This window comes from Glycine soja, chromosome 1 (genome assembly GCF_004193775.1).
Source record: "Glycine soja cultivar W05 chromosome 1, ASM419377v2, whole genome shotgun sequence".
Classification (NCBI taxonomy): Eukaryota; Viridiplantae; Streptophyta; class Magnoliopsida; order Fabales; family Fabaceae; genus Glycine; species Glycine soja.
In genome coordinates, this window is record NC_041002.1 from 54,679,286 (window position 1) to 54,692,619 (window position 13,334).

At 30.8% G+C, this 13,334-nt stretch overlaps 2 protein-coding genes across 4 annotated transcripts; both read left to right on the plus strand.

Annotated features, from left to right (window-relative positions):
• Positions 1-472: 472 nt before the first annotated feature.
• On the plus strand, positions 473-3,728 carry LOC114423795 (autophagy-related protein 8f-like). 3 transcript variants are annotated; one of them, XM_028390701.1, is made up of 6 exons: positions 473-584; positions 1,043-1,084; positions 1,182-1,237; positions 2,420-2,472; positions 3,227-3,345; positions 3,451-3,728. In XM_028390701.1, the coding sequence occupies exons 2-6, from the start codon at positions 1,048-1,050 to the stop codon at positions 3,555-3,557; spliced, it is 372 nt and encodes a 123-aa protein (XP_028246502.1). In that variant the 5' UTR covers positions 473-584; positions 1,043-1,047; the 3' UTR covers positions 3,558-3,728. The 3 variants fall into 3 exon arrangements, with proteins under 3 accessions (XP_028246502.1, XP_028246493.1, XP_028246483.1); XM_028390692.1 differs by having other exon boundaries at positions 476-786; XM_028390682.1 differs by having other exon boundaries at positions 477-754.
• A 1,889-nt stretch (positions 3,729-5,617) lies between these two features.
• Positions 5,618-7,538, plus strand: LOC114405854. The gene is made up of 4 exons (XM_028368368.1): positions 5,618-5,772; positions 5,923-6,103; positions 6,631-6,713; positions 7,211-7,538. Exons 1-4 carry the CDS (start codon positions 5,665-5,667, stop codon positions 7,364-7,366), a joined length of 528 nt encoding a protein of 175 aa, XP_028224169.1. The 5' UTR covers positions 5,618-5,664; the 3' UTR covers positions 7,367-7,538.
• The last annotated feature ends 5,796 nt before the right edge of the window (positions 7,539-13,334 follow it).

Below are 13,334 nucleotides of genomic sequence, written 5' to 3' on the forward strand. Positions count from 1 at the left end.
AATCACGTTATTAGAATAGGACCTTATCTTATTTATTAATGTACTGGATATGTGTGTATTCTCACGTTTTCTCTCTTTAAAGATTAAGTGTGTTTGGTTTAATTTATTTTAAAAAACAAATGTTTATTTATCAATTTCTTTTAAAAAATATATTTAGATTGATACTGAGCTTATTAATTACAAAATATAAATGGAAAGTATTTAATATTAAAATAATTTTATTATCATATATTATTATTTTATACTATTAATCAATAGGAAATATTTTTAAATATAATTTTTAAAATATTATTTTAAACTCATTTTTTTTTGTATGAGATGATTAGAAAATAATATATTATATATTCTAAATTTCTAATTAAATCCATGATATAAGTCTTTTTTAATCCATATCTACGTGTTTTGTTTTTGGAACCTTAAAAAGTTGATCGAAGTTATTTCCAAATATATAAATAGTTGTTTTTGTTAAAGACAACACAGTTTGTTATTTTGTTATCTTGAAGTAATCCACCCACGGGTTTCTTGGAGTTGTGATCAACTACGTTACTTCTCTCTTGGTTTTCTTCATCTTCCACCTTCACCTGGTTTACTTCCTTCGATAATTAACTTTATCAAAATCAAACTTTGATGTTCTTGCTTGTCTTAATTACTTCTCTGTCGTTTGACGAATAGTATTACACTATTGTCTGGGAATTTTGTTCCTTTCCTCTTTTCTGAATTCCGTTTCTCTGAAAAGAAGTTTATCATAAACACGGTAGGTAGAAGATGATCATCGCACTTATTAGGGTACTCTTTTTCACTTTACATATAAGATTTTGTTTTCCGATGGTTATTCCCCATCTGCTTCTTGTTTTTGTCTAATTATTTGCTGGCTTCGTGTTGCTCAAGTTTAATTTTTGTCGTTTTATGTATTAGTTTTTTTAGATAAAATGATTGATTATCGATTTTGATTTTTTGAGTGATTGCCGAATTATCTTTTCTTTGTCAGACAATGGATATTTTATTTTTCATTTTAATTGAATTTTGTTAATCATACCTTCAGTTGGAATGGCAAGGAACTACTTCAAACAAGAACATGATCTTGGTATGTACCTTTTGCCTTTTACCCCCACAATTACTTGTAACTTTTGTTGTGTACGTGGACTGCTAAGTATTATACAAATTAATAATTTTGTATGCAGAGAAGAGAAGAGCTGAGGCTGCTAGGATTAGGGAGAAATACCCAGACAGGATTCCGGTGAGAACTTGCAATTTTTTTTCCTTTGCTATAGTTGTGCAATTTGTGGTGATGAGTGAAGTATACATTTATGGCAGAAGCAGACTTGTTCTTTTATCTGTTTTTTTCTGGTTGAGGAGCCTATTTTATTTCAATATTTGGGGTGGTGAAAGCTTGTTTGCTATCAAATATTCAAATGTATTCTTCCTTTTTTGAATTATTTCTTTTGTCTATTGTCTCCTTCATGTCATAATGTGGCAGCTTAATATATAACTGACTTACACTTGACTTTTGTGTAAATTCGTTACAGGAGATGTGGTCCTTGATCTTCATCAACAATTTTTCTTAAACAGAAATTTCTTTAACAATGATCAATGCATTTGGATTCCTTCTACTTTGATTTTCATATTTTAGCCCTGTTCACTGCGTTCTGTTTGATGAAAGTCATTTAATTTGGCATTTTTCTGTTCTTTTAGTGGTCTTTTCATAAGCGTGTGCTGTTCCTGTTAGTGTCATTGTTCCCCTTACCTTGTTTTAATTTGTTTCCAGGTGTTCCTATTCCTACCTTTCCCTTGTTGGAGTATAATATTCTGTAAACATAGTTATGTTCCTCATGAGAATGGTCCGTAATTCTGTTGCATGCAAAATTGTATTGTGTGTTTAGATTATTTTTTTTAAGAAAAACCAATTTGGATTGCAATTGCGTACAAGTGACTAATTTGGAACTATTCTATCTTGGAGGTTAAGTGACTGATTATAGAGTCCACTGAATTATACTATGAATTCAAACTTAAGAAAGATTATTGGATGACTTATATTTTTGACCTATACATTTGTGGACTTTCTCAGAGGATGGATCCTGTGAAGGAAGCATCCTATGTTCCTAATATGTATTTATGTTTGCTGCTTTGTACTAGTTATTCTGAGTTATGATGATACAATACCAAGGAGTCTGTGTTGTCTTATTTTATTTTAGATGTTAATCGCATAGTCATACATCTAGGTTCCATTTGATTAGACAGTAATATTCATTTAGAGATAGATCAATTTTAATTTTCCAGGTAGAAACATGTTATATTATATCAGTCAAGGCATGGCGTTTTAACTAATGCATTTTGCCTACTTCAGCTATGATACTCAGAAGTGCATGCCATTGATAAATCTCTAATTTTTTTGCTTAATTATCTCTGGATATGCCTGAAGGTAATTGTGGAGAAGGCCGAAAGAAGTGACATCCCAAGTATTGACAAGAAGAAGTAAGATGTTGCCTATATCCTCCTTCTAATGTGGAAAATACCATATTAATTAGGCAAATGCTAACCAGTGCCATAAGGAATCAATTCCCTTAGGGCATTGGTTAATGAGACCCTATTTATTATTTCCATTCCAATGTATGCAATTCAAAATTAAGCTTACACAAATGAATAAGTTTTTATTATTATTGTATTAATAAATGTGTATATCATGCCCAGTGGAAATTGTTTCATATTCCATTTGGTTGTATTAGAATTCATGCAGAATATATTTTTCAAGCAATAGATATTCAAATATTTAATTACTTTCTTATGTTTGTTTAACTATTCTAAAGCACGGCATAAATGTGATACATAGTCATAAGATCATATGGCTAGATTGATCAAAATCACCTTTTGTATAGTCACTTTGTATGGATTATCAGATGGTGTACTGAATTGATCAAAATGATTTACAAATTTGGCATGATTGACTATTAGCAATGCTGTAATAGTTAAGAGAATTGCTGATTTCAGTAGCTTCAATTAGTAAAAGGACCTGAATTTTATCTTTGGGTAAACAGCATTTTGAATTGGTTTTTTGTTTCTGAAAGCTTGGTTAAAATGTCTGTTATTTGCTATTCTTAGTTAATAAATCCTAGATTTTAAGGTGTAATAAATACATCATTGCCAATTGTCTTATGCCAGTGGATATATTATATAGTTGGCAAGCGTCTATACTGTCTTATGCTATGAAACTGAATGAGTTGCATTGCAGGTACCTTGTCCCTGCTGACTTGACTGTAGGACAGTTTGTCTACGTGATCCGCAAAAGGATTAAATTAAGTGCAGAAAAGGCAATCTTTATATTTGTGGACAATGTCCTTCCTCCTACAGGTATCACCATATGCTCGTTCACTCTTTTTCAGTATATGACTCTCTAGATTTGTAATGTAGAATAGCCTTATCCTATCACCTGACTTGATAATTCACTTTTTCCAGGAGCAATTATGTCTGCCATATATGATGAGAAGAAGGACGAGGATGGATTTCTCTATGTTACATACAGTGGCGAGAACACCTTTGGGGATCTGATTTCCATTCAGTAGCCATTATATAAATTTACACCGTTTGACCTCTGGTCTCCTTGATCTGTCTGACAAATTCGTTATAGTACTCATGTCAAGAACCTTACTCTCAATGTTTTGTACAGTTGTATATAAATTCCGTGAACTTGATTAATATTAAAAGTTCCCTCATTCAGTCCTTCTCGGTTTTAATTGTGTGCATATCTTGGAATGTTCATTGATATATTATGGTTTAATAGTATAAGAATAAGAATATGATCTAATATCTCCTTTAATTCAAGAGGGTCTTATGGTCACATGTTTCCCCTTCGATCTGGATGAATGGTTAATGGGAATAAGCAAGAAGCGGGGAATTGAGACGGTGTATGGCAGAATGGGGTCTCATTTGTGATGATGTGCTTTATCTTTCAGTAAGCACAAGAAAATGGAAAACAATAATAATTTTACTGCTTACGATATTACTAGTACATATGATCCCATTACATTTTACGTTTACAAGTTACAACTACAATCATATTTAATTAGCATACAAGGACAATCATGGATGTAGGAGACAGTAGAATCTGAAGGATGTGTCATTGTCATGTTACATAGAACCTAGAATTAGATATCTGCCCCTTTGGGAAGCAATGGCTATTGTGACAATGCTGATGGCAGATGGTGTACGTTCCATGTGGCATGCTCCTTGGCTGCTGGGAAGACTGTTGAAGGAGACGGTTTAGCCATGCTCCGTTGTCCCTAAAACCCCTCGTCCCCATTTCCCACTCCCCTGTGGGTCCCATGTGTTTCAATTCTCTTATGCCACTTGAGCTTATTCAGCTTTGAAATAATGCAAGAGAATTAGAACTAGGAAAAAAAAAAAAGATATGGTAGGCTTAAAGAAAATGTTTTCAAAATTATTTCTCAAATATGTTTTTTGAAAATAAAAGAATTTTTATAGTATCGATAGAATTTTAAATAATATTTTTCTTACCCCTGAAGAGTCCAAGTTGCTTTTTATTGAGAGCTGGAATGAATAAAATTCAATGAAGTGGAAAATTTGTTGTTAGTCTCTATATTTTTAGACCTTTGTTCAAACGTGATCATGGTCGTTATTCTTTCATATGATGAATTTGATGTCCAAACTTTAAAAATTACGTGAATTTAGTCTTTTTTCTCTGGGAATCATCACACACACACACATATATATATATATATATATATATATATATATATTTATTTTGAGTTATGAGAGGTTAAATCTATGTATTTAAAGTTTAAGAACTTAATTTATTAATATGAAAGTAAAGAAATCTTAAACATGTTGACTAAAAGTATACGACGCATTCTTCTCTTCAATCAACTATAGTTATGGAACACAATTTTGTTTTTTTACTTTCTTTTTCATTAATTTACCACGCTAAAGCATTCCATCCTAGTCTAAAAGTGAGATCTTGTAATCTATTTGGTCATACTCATGCAGCTCGAACAAACAGAAACTACTTGATCTCACTTTCATTAGACCAACCTCGTTTTGTTTTGTCTTAGGCAGTTTTGTGATCGCATCTTTTTTATGCAACGAGAAGATCACCAAACTTCACCAGCCTAATATCCAACATGTATCACCCACATCCCATCTTTCGCGGAAAAGCCTTGTCCAACAAATCTAAGCCATAAGAAGCAAGTAATCAATGAATTCATGCAATTGCAATTTTGGAAACATACTAGTTCTTCAACATAAATATATGCAATGCAATGTCGTTACTTATTAACCTCTGTAGCTTAATTATTTTTATTACAATCTTAATTCGCTAGCCAATAGCTAGCTATAGTTCAGTTAAAATATAGAAATATAAGACCCTTTGTGATTGGGATGGCCGATGAGTGATTAAAAATGATCACAGTAAAGGGGTTAGGGGACAAATGTGGACCCTTGATATCTTAATTTTCGTTTTCAAGGTTCATCTCCCAAACACATGCATGTTCTCTTAAAGAGCGTTCTCCATCCCATACAAAACCTGCATTTAATGCACCTGCTATTCTGCCATTACATATTCGTGAAAACCTGACCCTATACGTCTACTCATACATACAAACTTCACTCTTGCTCTGTCTGTAATTAACTTGGAGCCAGCAAACTCATCTCAGCATGACTTATCTTTCTCTTGCTCTGCTCCTTCTCCTCTGTGTTTCTGTGCATGCATGCACCGCCCGTTCTTTTTCTCTCAGTCTTACTATAAAAGACACCACACATAAGGTTGGCTTCCAAATACCAACAATTCGATCCTCTTTTGATCACTTCCTCATTACACTGCTTTAGTTCTCCTCCGTACGGGACACAAGTATATTAACTGGGAAGCATTTTAAATTATCATTTATAGAGATTAAGATTTGTGATTCTCTACAGGAATTAGACAAGTTCAAATTATTGGAGACATTAACTGCAACTTCATCTATTGTGAAGAATTACAAGCTAGAGGCGAATCAACCGCAGCAACAGAAAGTCGTAAATAATGAAATAAACACTTGTGAGAGTTGTAGCAGTGTATCATCCACTTTGAAGGAAACGATAGTAGAGGCAGCTTCAGGTGCTTAATTTTCTTGAATCTTTTCCCTGACTTCCTTCCCCAAATACACACACGCACACACTGCATGATGATATTTTTTTTGTAAGCTTTGAGCAAACCTACATCTCCTTTTCTTTTGTTAACATGACAATCACGAGCTTCAGGCAATAGAGAAATAAACTTCACGGATGGTTCTGAACTTTAAAGTTACTTGCCTATTTCCATTACTTAAAGGAATTAGAAACATTATAATGAAATCAAAATGGAGAAATCAAAATGCAATTCACCCCGTACAATATTGATTGTCAAGATCAATGTAGTTCCAAAATTATGTCCTTTGCCTTTATTTTCTCAGCCAATAGAATCTGATGTGTGTACCTTATATGTGAGGGTCATGTTGTATTATATATGGTGCAATAGGTTGTATGCCATTTTATCAACTTCTCTCTCAAAATATTGTAGTTATATGCGATTTTTTTTTTTATATAAATTTTACCATCTTCCCACTATCAACCTAGCCTTATGCACCATATAATCTCCCTGTGTAGTAAAAATAATACCAAGTGACAGTGGTGAGCATGCAGCTGGGACATCTTTTCAAATGGATTCTCCATCCTTTCTTGCAAGCCAGGTAATAACATACAAATTTGGATAATTTAGATTTGAATGAGAGAATTATTTGCCCCTCTTATTGGGTTAAAGATCAGTTTATTGCATCTTCAAAATTAATGATTTATAAATATAAATCTTTTTACGTAAATGTTCACTAGTAGTTATACAGTTCAAACAAACACGTGCATTTGTACGTCAGGCATAAGTACAATTTCTTACGACCAGAGAAAGTATCAGCCAAAGTGAGAAGAAGTATCAGTATAGTTTAAGATAATAAATATTTGTTGAAATGTTTTCCTGGACATTAGTAACAGGTGTTGAATAAGGCTAAATTTGTATCTTTAGTTTAATTCTATATGTGTTGTTATTTGCGTGAATCATATCATTGTTGTGCGCAAAGGGGTCTAATCCCAACACAACTATAACTTGCATATAGCATAGGGATCGAGTGATATAATTAATATGGTGTCATTTGATTTTGAAAGATATAGAAAGTGATGAGACATATGGTTGTAGGATGAGAGGAGGCATGCCCGGTCAATGCTGGGACCTGCTCAGCACAACGATGAAGAAACAGTGGTTACAAACGCCAGTGACACTGAAGAGGACATAGTCGAGATGGATTATGCTCAACCACATCGGAAGCCACCCATTCACAACGAAAAGCCTTAATTGACTCCATGCATGCTTAATTTACGATCTTTATTTTTCTAAAAATGCTTCATGCTATGTAGATTTGGCCTTTCGAATGATGTTGAGTTATTTACTTTCAAAACTACTATATAGTACAAGTGCACGAAAGTATGATTATGATGTTTGCTATTTTATAAACAACAACATATATATACGTTTTTTTCCCGATGGTGTTTGGTATAAAACAAGTAATGGATAAATATAATCGATAACAATCAGATTCATTCATATATATATATATATATATATATATCCTTTCCTGTTATCAGCTATCGTGTCATTTTAGCATTTCCTAGCTATTTACTTTAGTCAAAATTTGCAGGCTAAAGACACCAAGGCACATGCAATGCCTTAGCGAAATGTCAGAATATCCTGTTTTCCTTGTCCATCAAAAAAATTTGACTCACGTGAAAAGTGTGCAATGAAATTATGAGAAGTGGAATGCGAGACATGGATTGGAATGGAAGAGTTGCCAACTTTTAAGGCATGTATCACTATAGTTGGTATTCCTCTTAAATGCTGGTAGTTAAAGTGTGTCCCCAATTTCGGTTTACTGTCCTAAAGTTGGTTAATTATTGCGCCAAAATTGTATTCTGGCTCGGCCAAATACTGTAAAGGCAATACATGATTTAATGAAGGAAGCAAAATAAAGGCGAATAAATTAATTAAATGCAGGAAACAAAAAGAATAGTACATCTCGCATGTTGTGTAACAGTGCCTCATCGAAACCAATATTATTATAGTACATTCAAAAATCACGCCTCTCGCCTGTTCGGTCCATTACTTCTCTAAGCTTATAATAACATCATACAAATTGATGCCTTCTAAACTCAGACATCACCATCACCCCTATTTCTGATATTCATCCGTATAGCCTACACAATGATACATTTATGAATGAAATGAATCTAAAATCAATATCGATATTGAAAAGTTAAATTTTCAACAAATAATAAATATGAACCCATGATCTTGGTTGTACCTTATCTATCTCTAGAAAACATAATACGCATATGTTACAAAAGCTCGATGTGTAAAATAAACTTTTTCCAGTTTGAATAGCAGAAACTCAAAATTCAAATCTTTTGAGCGTAGTCATTCAGATATATCTTAACTAAAAGATAAAGACTAATTTCTCGATATATTAAAATTCATTTAAAAAACTGACTTCTCTCAATTCACCTGTCTCATAATTCAAATCTTTTAAATGTAAAATGGCAACTCACCGGTCCCCATTTATCCAACAGTATTGTTGAGGCATGTAAATTCATTTACCACAACCTAATTCTTCCAAAGAAAAAAGAAATCCTATATTGCTATAGCTTTTATTTGGTGAATATGCATTGCTATAGTTGACAATGAACGTGTTGATAAATCTGATTGCTTGACCTGTCCTGTCCTGATCCCTACGAAGGAAAAAAAATACTAGTTAGTATGACAATAGCTTCATCCAAAATTACCTAAATTCAGACCATATATATTCAGTTAGTTTGGATAAACCTTTTAACCAAAAGTTATAATAGAAAAAATGAATTGGTGAAAGAGGTAAAATAAATGAAACTTCTCGCATAAATTAAGATTATACAGTGTATACTGTGTATTTCAACTTTTCCATAAACTTCCTTATATAACTTCTTAAGTAGAATACTGTGTATTTTACAATTGAAAAACCAAAAACTCCTTTAAGTTAGAAGCTGGTTCAATATGGACCATACTACCTACCAATCAATAAAGAAGGACAAAGAAGGCTTCTCTTCTAGATAAGGCATCAAGATATCTGACTGGAAAAGAAAATAAAATACGATTTGAATATTAGGCAACTAAAGAAGATATGATTAATTAATTAATTAGACCTTGAGCTCTCAACCATTGCTCATATAATAAGAGAAAGTGATATGCTTAGGCACGTCTTAAATTTGACCATTGTCCTGGGACGAAAACATAACTCGGGTAACACATTCAAGTTAAGTCTCTTCAAGTCGGATAGGACTATATAGATACTAAAGTTCTTCATATGAGTGTTTAACATAATAAGTCTAAAACTTAAACTTAGTCAAATTAAAATAATCATGTAGTTGGTGATATCTTTAGATGCAACTTATGTATTTATTAGACAATTTTATTAATTAATTTTAAGATGGAATCTAATATGGAATCTCTACCATGTAAGGCCTATTCTAGTTCTCCAATCACTTTAGTACTAAATTCTAAACAGACCTAAATTAGAGTCGTGGACCAACCAAACAACTGGAAGAAAGATTAGACACCTTGCCATTTCTTGGACCACTTCCTTTCAGAGCATATACAAATTTTCCATGAGATCCTACATCCTACACAGGAGACACTCCAAAAGAAAAATGGACCCTGTGCCAAACAGCAGAACAACAGTGGCTCTAGCCTGATGAAGACGCTAGACAACTAAACAAGTTCACTGATGTGCTTGTCCAACATCAAACAAGAAAAGATATATCACCACAAATATCTAACGGCACATGTAAAACACAAACACCACATTATTATTACCATGACCGTGTGTTAGCATGATTTTAATAAAAAAATTATAAGTAGATAGAAATTGATGGGAATTGATTTCGTGAAGACTTAAGATTTTAAAGATTAAAAATGTAAAAGATAACGTGAGTTGCTGTGAAAATTATAATTTTAAAATTCAGTCTATATATATTGAATAAGTTAATTTAAAGAGCTTTCGGTTCTACAAAAGAATATTCTTTGTTGAATGAGCATAAACTTTTTTAAGATAACTTTATTGGAAAGACATATTGAGATGACTTTTTATCAGATGCATGTAGAAGTTTTTATTTACTTCATGATTGTTCTTCTGTTGGAAGGCCTTAACGTTAATGCTAATACACCCTTGGTATTTACGTAAACTTTAAATTTTAAACTTATTATTATTGCCTGTAGTTATCATAAATTATTAATAAACACATTAGTTAGATTGTGAAAAAGGAAAACTATTGGAAAATATGCTTATATCTTTATTTTTTTAGAGAAGAATAATTTAGTTTATCTTTTTAAGAATTATTATTTGTTTTAAATCTTTAGAATATCTTTTAGAATTAAAAAGGATATTATCTTTTTTAGGATATTTTTATATTTAAAAAATTTATCTATATTTAAGATTTGTTTTCTTTTTTACATTAAGATTCTAGGTCTATAAGTAAAAGTTTCTTGATAAGAGAAAAATTATCCAATGAAAAGACACCCCACAACCAAAGAGAGAGATAATGCCAATGGATTTGCAAGCTCCACAAAAATTTGTCAGGTATAAAGATGGGTTTGACAAGTTTTTGAAACTTGTAATGAAGATGGTGTACAAAAATTTGCAAGTTTTCGTTTCATAAAAACTCTTGATGACTATGAATGAAATACGAGAGAAAGTCTTCTATATAATATATCTACAACTCTTCCACACAAATATATCTCTATACACCACACTAAAAAATAAAAAATAAAAAAGCTTATCAGAGACGACATTTCAGCTTACGAATTACACTCATAAGTCCGAACTATGAGATGCAAGAGGTTTAATTAAATAACTAAATATTTTAAAAAAGTCTAGTGTATTCCATGGGTTCTAATTTATAGTTGCTTTCTTTTTTTTATATGGGGCTACAGACTACAGTTGCTTGATCTGTAAAACGCCAGACGTGTACTTCAGGTCCACCAGAATAAGTCAAACGACATTGACATTCTCACCCTTGTTTTTGTTAGTTCACTCCCAACTTTTTTAAAATAAAATCTTGTGGACATACATAACGAAAGTGTATTTGGGTTGTGTATCCGGACAAATCTTATTGAAATACAATACAAAAATGTTTTAAAAAGTATTTTTTTTAAGAGTAAATTATATTAATATCTCTTGAAGCTTCATTAAATTTCTTTTGAAACACCTCATTTTTTTACACCTACACTAACCTTCTTGATTGTTTGAAAAACAGTATATTCACACCTCTCATACATTACATTAATTCCCTTAATTATTGTTTGAAAAATATTACACCTGCATATAGTTATACCTCTGTAAGAAAAATTATTGTAAATGTTAAAAAAACAGAATTTATGGGTAATTTCAATAAATTTCAAGGGTGTCAATATAATTCATTCTTTTGTTTTTTAAGTAATGTTATATAGAATTAACTACACAAGAAAAGCATATTTTGTTGTGTAGTTAATTTTATATACAAGTTACTATTTAAAAATCACCTTTTTATAATAATAAATTAATTATAATATAAATTATTTTTTTAATTAGAATCAAATTAAATTAATTAAGATGCAAGTTGTTTTTATAATAGTAATCGAATTAGTATTAAAAAGGGTAACTTTTATTGTAATTAAATTTCAATTAAAAAATAATTTGAATTATAATTAATTTAATTATTATTAAAAGTAACATTTTAAAAAAATTAACTTATATAAAGAATTAATTATACAACACAAGTAAGTTTTTATTCAAAAAAGAAAACAATAAAACTTTGTTCTCATTATGTTAAATTTTTTCTGAAACCAGAAATAAGTTTTCATTCTGTATAACTTAATAATTAATAAAAAAATATTTTCTTTGTATTATATGGTGAACTGACACCACCCTAACACAATGAAAACAAGTTTTGGTTGTGTACTCATCACAACAGAAACTTGTTTCTATGAAGACTATTTTTTTTTCAATAAAATGTTTTAGAAAACATTAGGAGTGAACTTAACAAGAACGAGAATACCAATACGCTAAGTCAATTAGTATGAAAAAAATTGAATTGTAAGGAAAAGATTGGATTTAGCCTTGAAAGAAGAGTTATTATATATTCACATTGTTATTTGTTCTGAATGCACCTTGATATTTTTTATGAAATTACTATTCATAGAAACTTATTTTGGTTTTGTATTTGATACAGTACAAGATATGTAATAGATACACAATGAAGATTAATTTCCATTTTGTATCTAATAATACAAAATACACAACGGATTTAGTTGTGTATCATGGTTTTTTTTTTTGTCTAACTAAGATCACTTGTCCCGTGCTTTTGCACGGGCAGTTAAAAAAACCTATTTTTCTTTTTTATAAAACATATAGAATGCAAGAGAGAAAAAATAGTACAGGGTGAAAAGAAAAAGTTGATATAAGTGCTTACACCTGTCTAGTTTCTTGGATAGTTGCATCTACTGTGCTCACCCAGGAGAGAGAAAAATGAGAAAGAATAAAAGAGAAAAAAATGTAGACCCATTTTGCATAATACATAAAAATGGTGGTTGAACAGATTTAATATAAGTATAGATTACATGGTTAAATAAGGTAAAAAAACATAAATGAGTTAAACACCCCCCAAAAACAAAAGAAGAAGAAGAAGAAAAAAAGAATACATGGTTAAATAGGGTGCAAATATATTTTTCTTAAAAAAAGAAAGTTACAAATATGTTGCAAATCTTTACATGAATTTGTCCAAAAATTTATTTAAATTTGGTTATTAGCACCTTTATTTTATAGGTAGATTCATGTATTGAAGTTGATATTAACATTTGAAAAAAGTGCAATAAGTGGGAGTCATATATATAATCGCTAAAAAAACTTAACATAGTGACAAAATAATTTACATATAATTTTTAAAAACTGAAAATTGAATTGGTTATGGTATTAAGGTAACTTGTATATTTGTGAATATGAATTAAACTCTTTATAATTATATATAAACTTAACAGTATCATTTTTATATATTCAGTTTATTTGAGTTAATTCAAAAATAGTATTAGTACCATACATTTGAAAACGCATAAGAGTTCAGACTTCAGACTTCAGAGTTTTACCTACCACGGTTTGGAGACAAAACAACAAATATAACAAATTAATTAAACTAAGTTCATGATTTATAATTTAATCAAATAAAGGAGAATAATAAGTGCACATTAAGAGAGGCAGCATTGCCTC

What these genes read in the sequence shown, in the direction of transcription:
- LOC114423795 (XM_028390701.1), top strand. Translation starts at nt 1,048, where the DNA reads ATGGCAAGGAACTACTTCAAACAAGAACATGATCTTG. An exon ending in CAAACAAGAACATGATCTTG is followed by an intron (nt 1,085 to 1,181) that starts GTATGTACCTTT and finishes TTTTGTATGCAG; the next exon opens with AGAAGAGAAGAGCTGAGGCT. An exon ending in CAATGTCCTTCCTCCTACAG is followed by an intron (nt 3,346 to 3,450) that starts GTATCACCATAT and finishes CACTTTTTCCAG; the next exon opens with GAGCAATTATGTCTGCCATA.
- LOC114405854 (XM_028368368.1), top strand. Translation starts at nt 5,665, where the DNA reads ATGACTTATCTTTCTCTTGCTCTGCTCCTTCTCCTCTGTGTTTCTGTG. An exon ending in TAAAAGACACCACACATAAG is followed by an intron (nt 5,773 to 5,922) that starts GTTGGCTTCCAA and finishes GATTCTCTACAG; the next exon opens with GAATTAGACAAGTTCAAATT. An exon ending in CATCCTTTCTTGCAAGCCAG is followed by an intron (nt 6,714 to 7,210) that starts GTAATAACATAC and finishes ATATGGTTGTAG; the next exon opens with GATGAGAGGAGGCATGCCCG.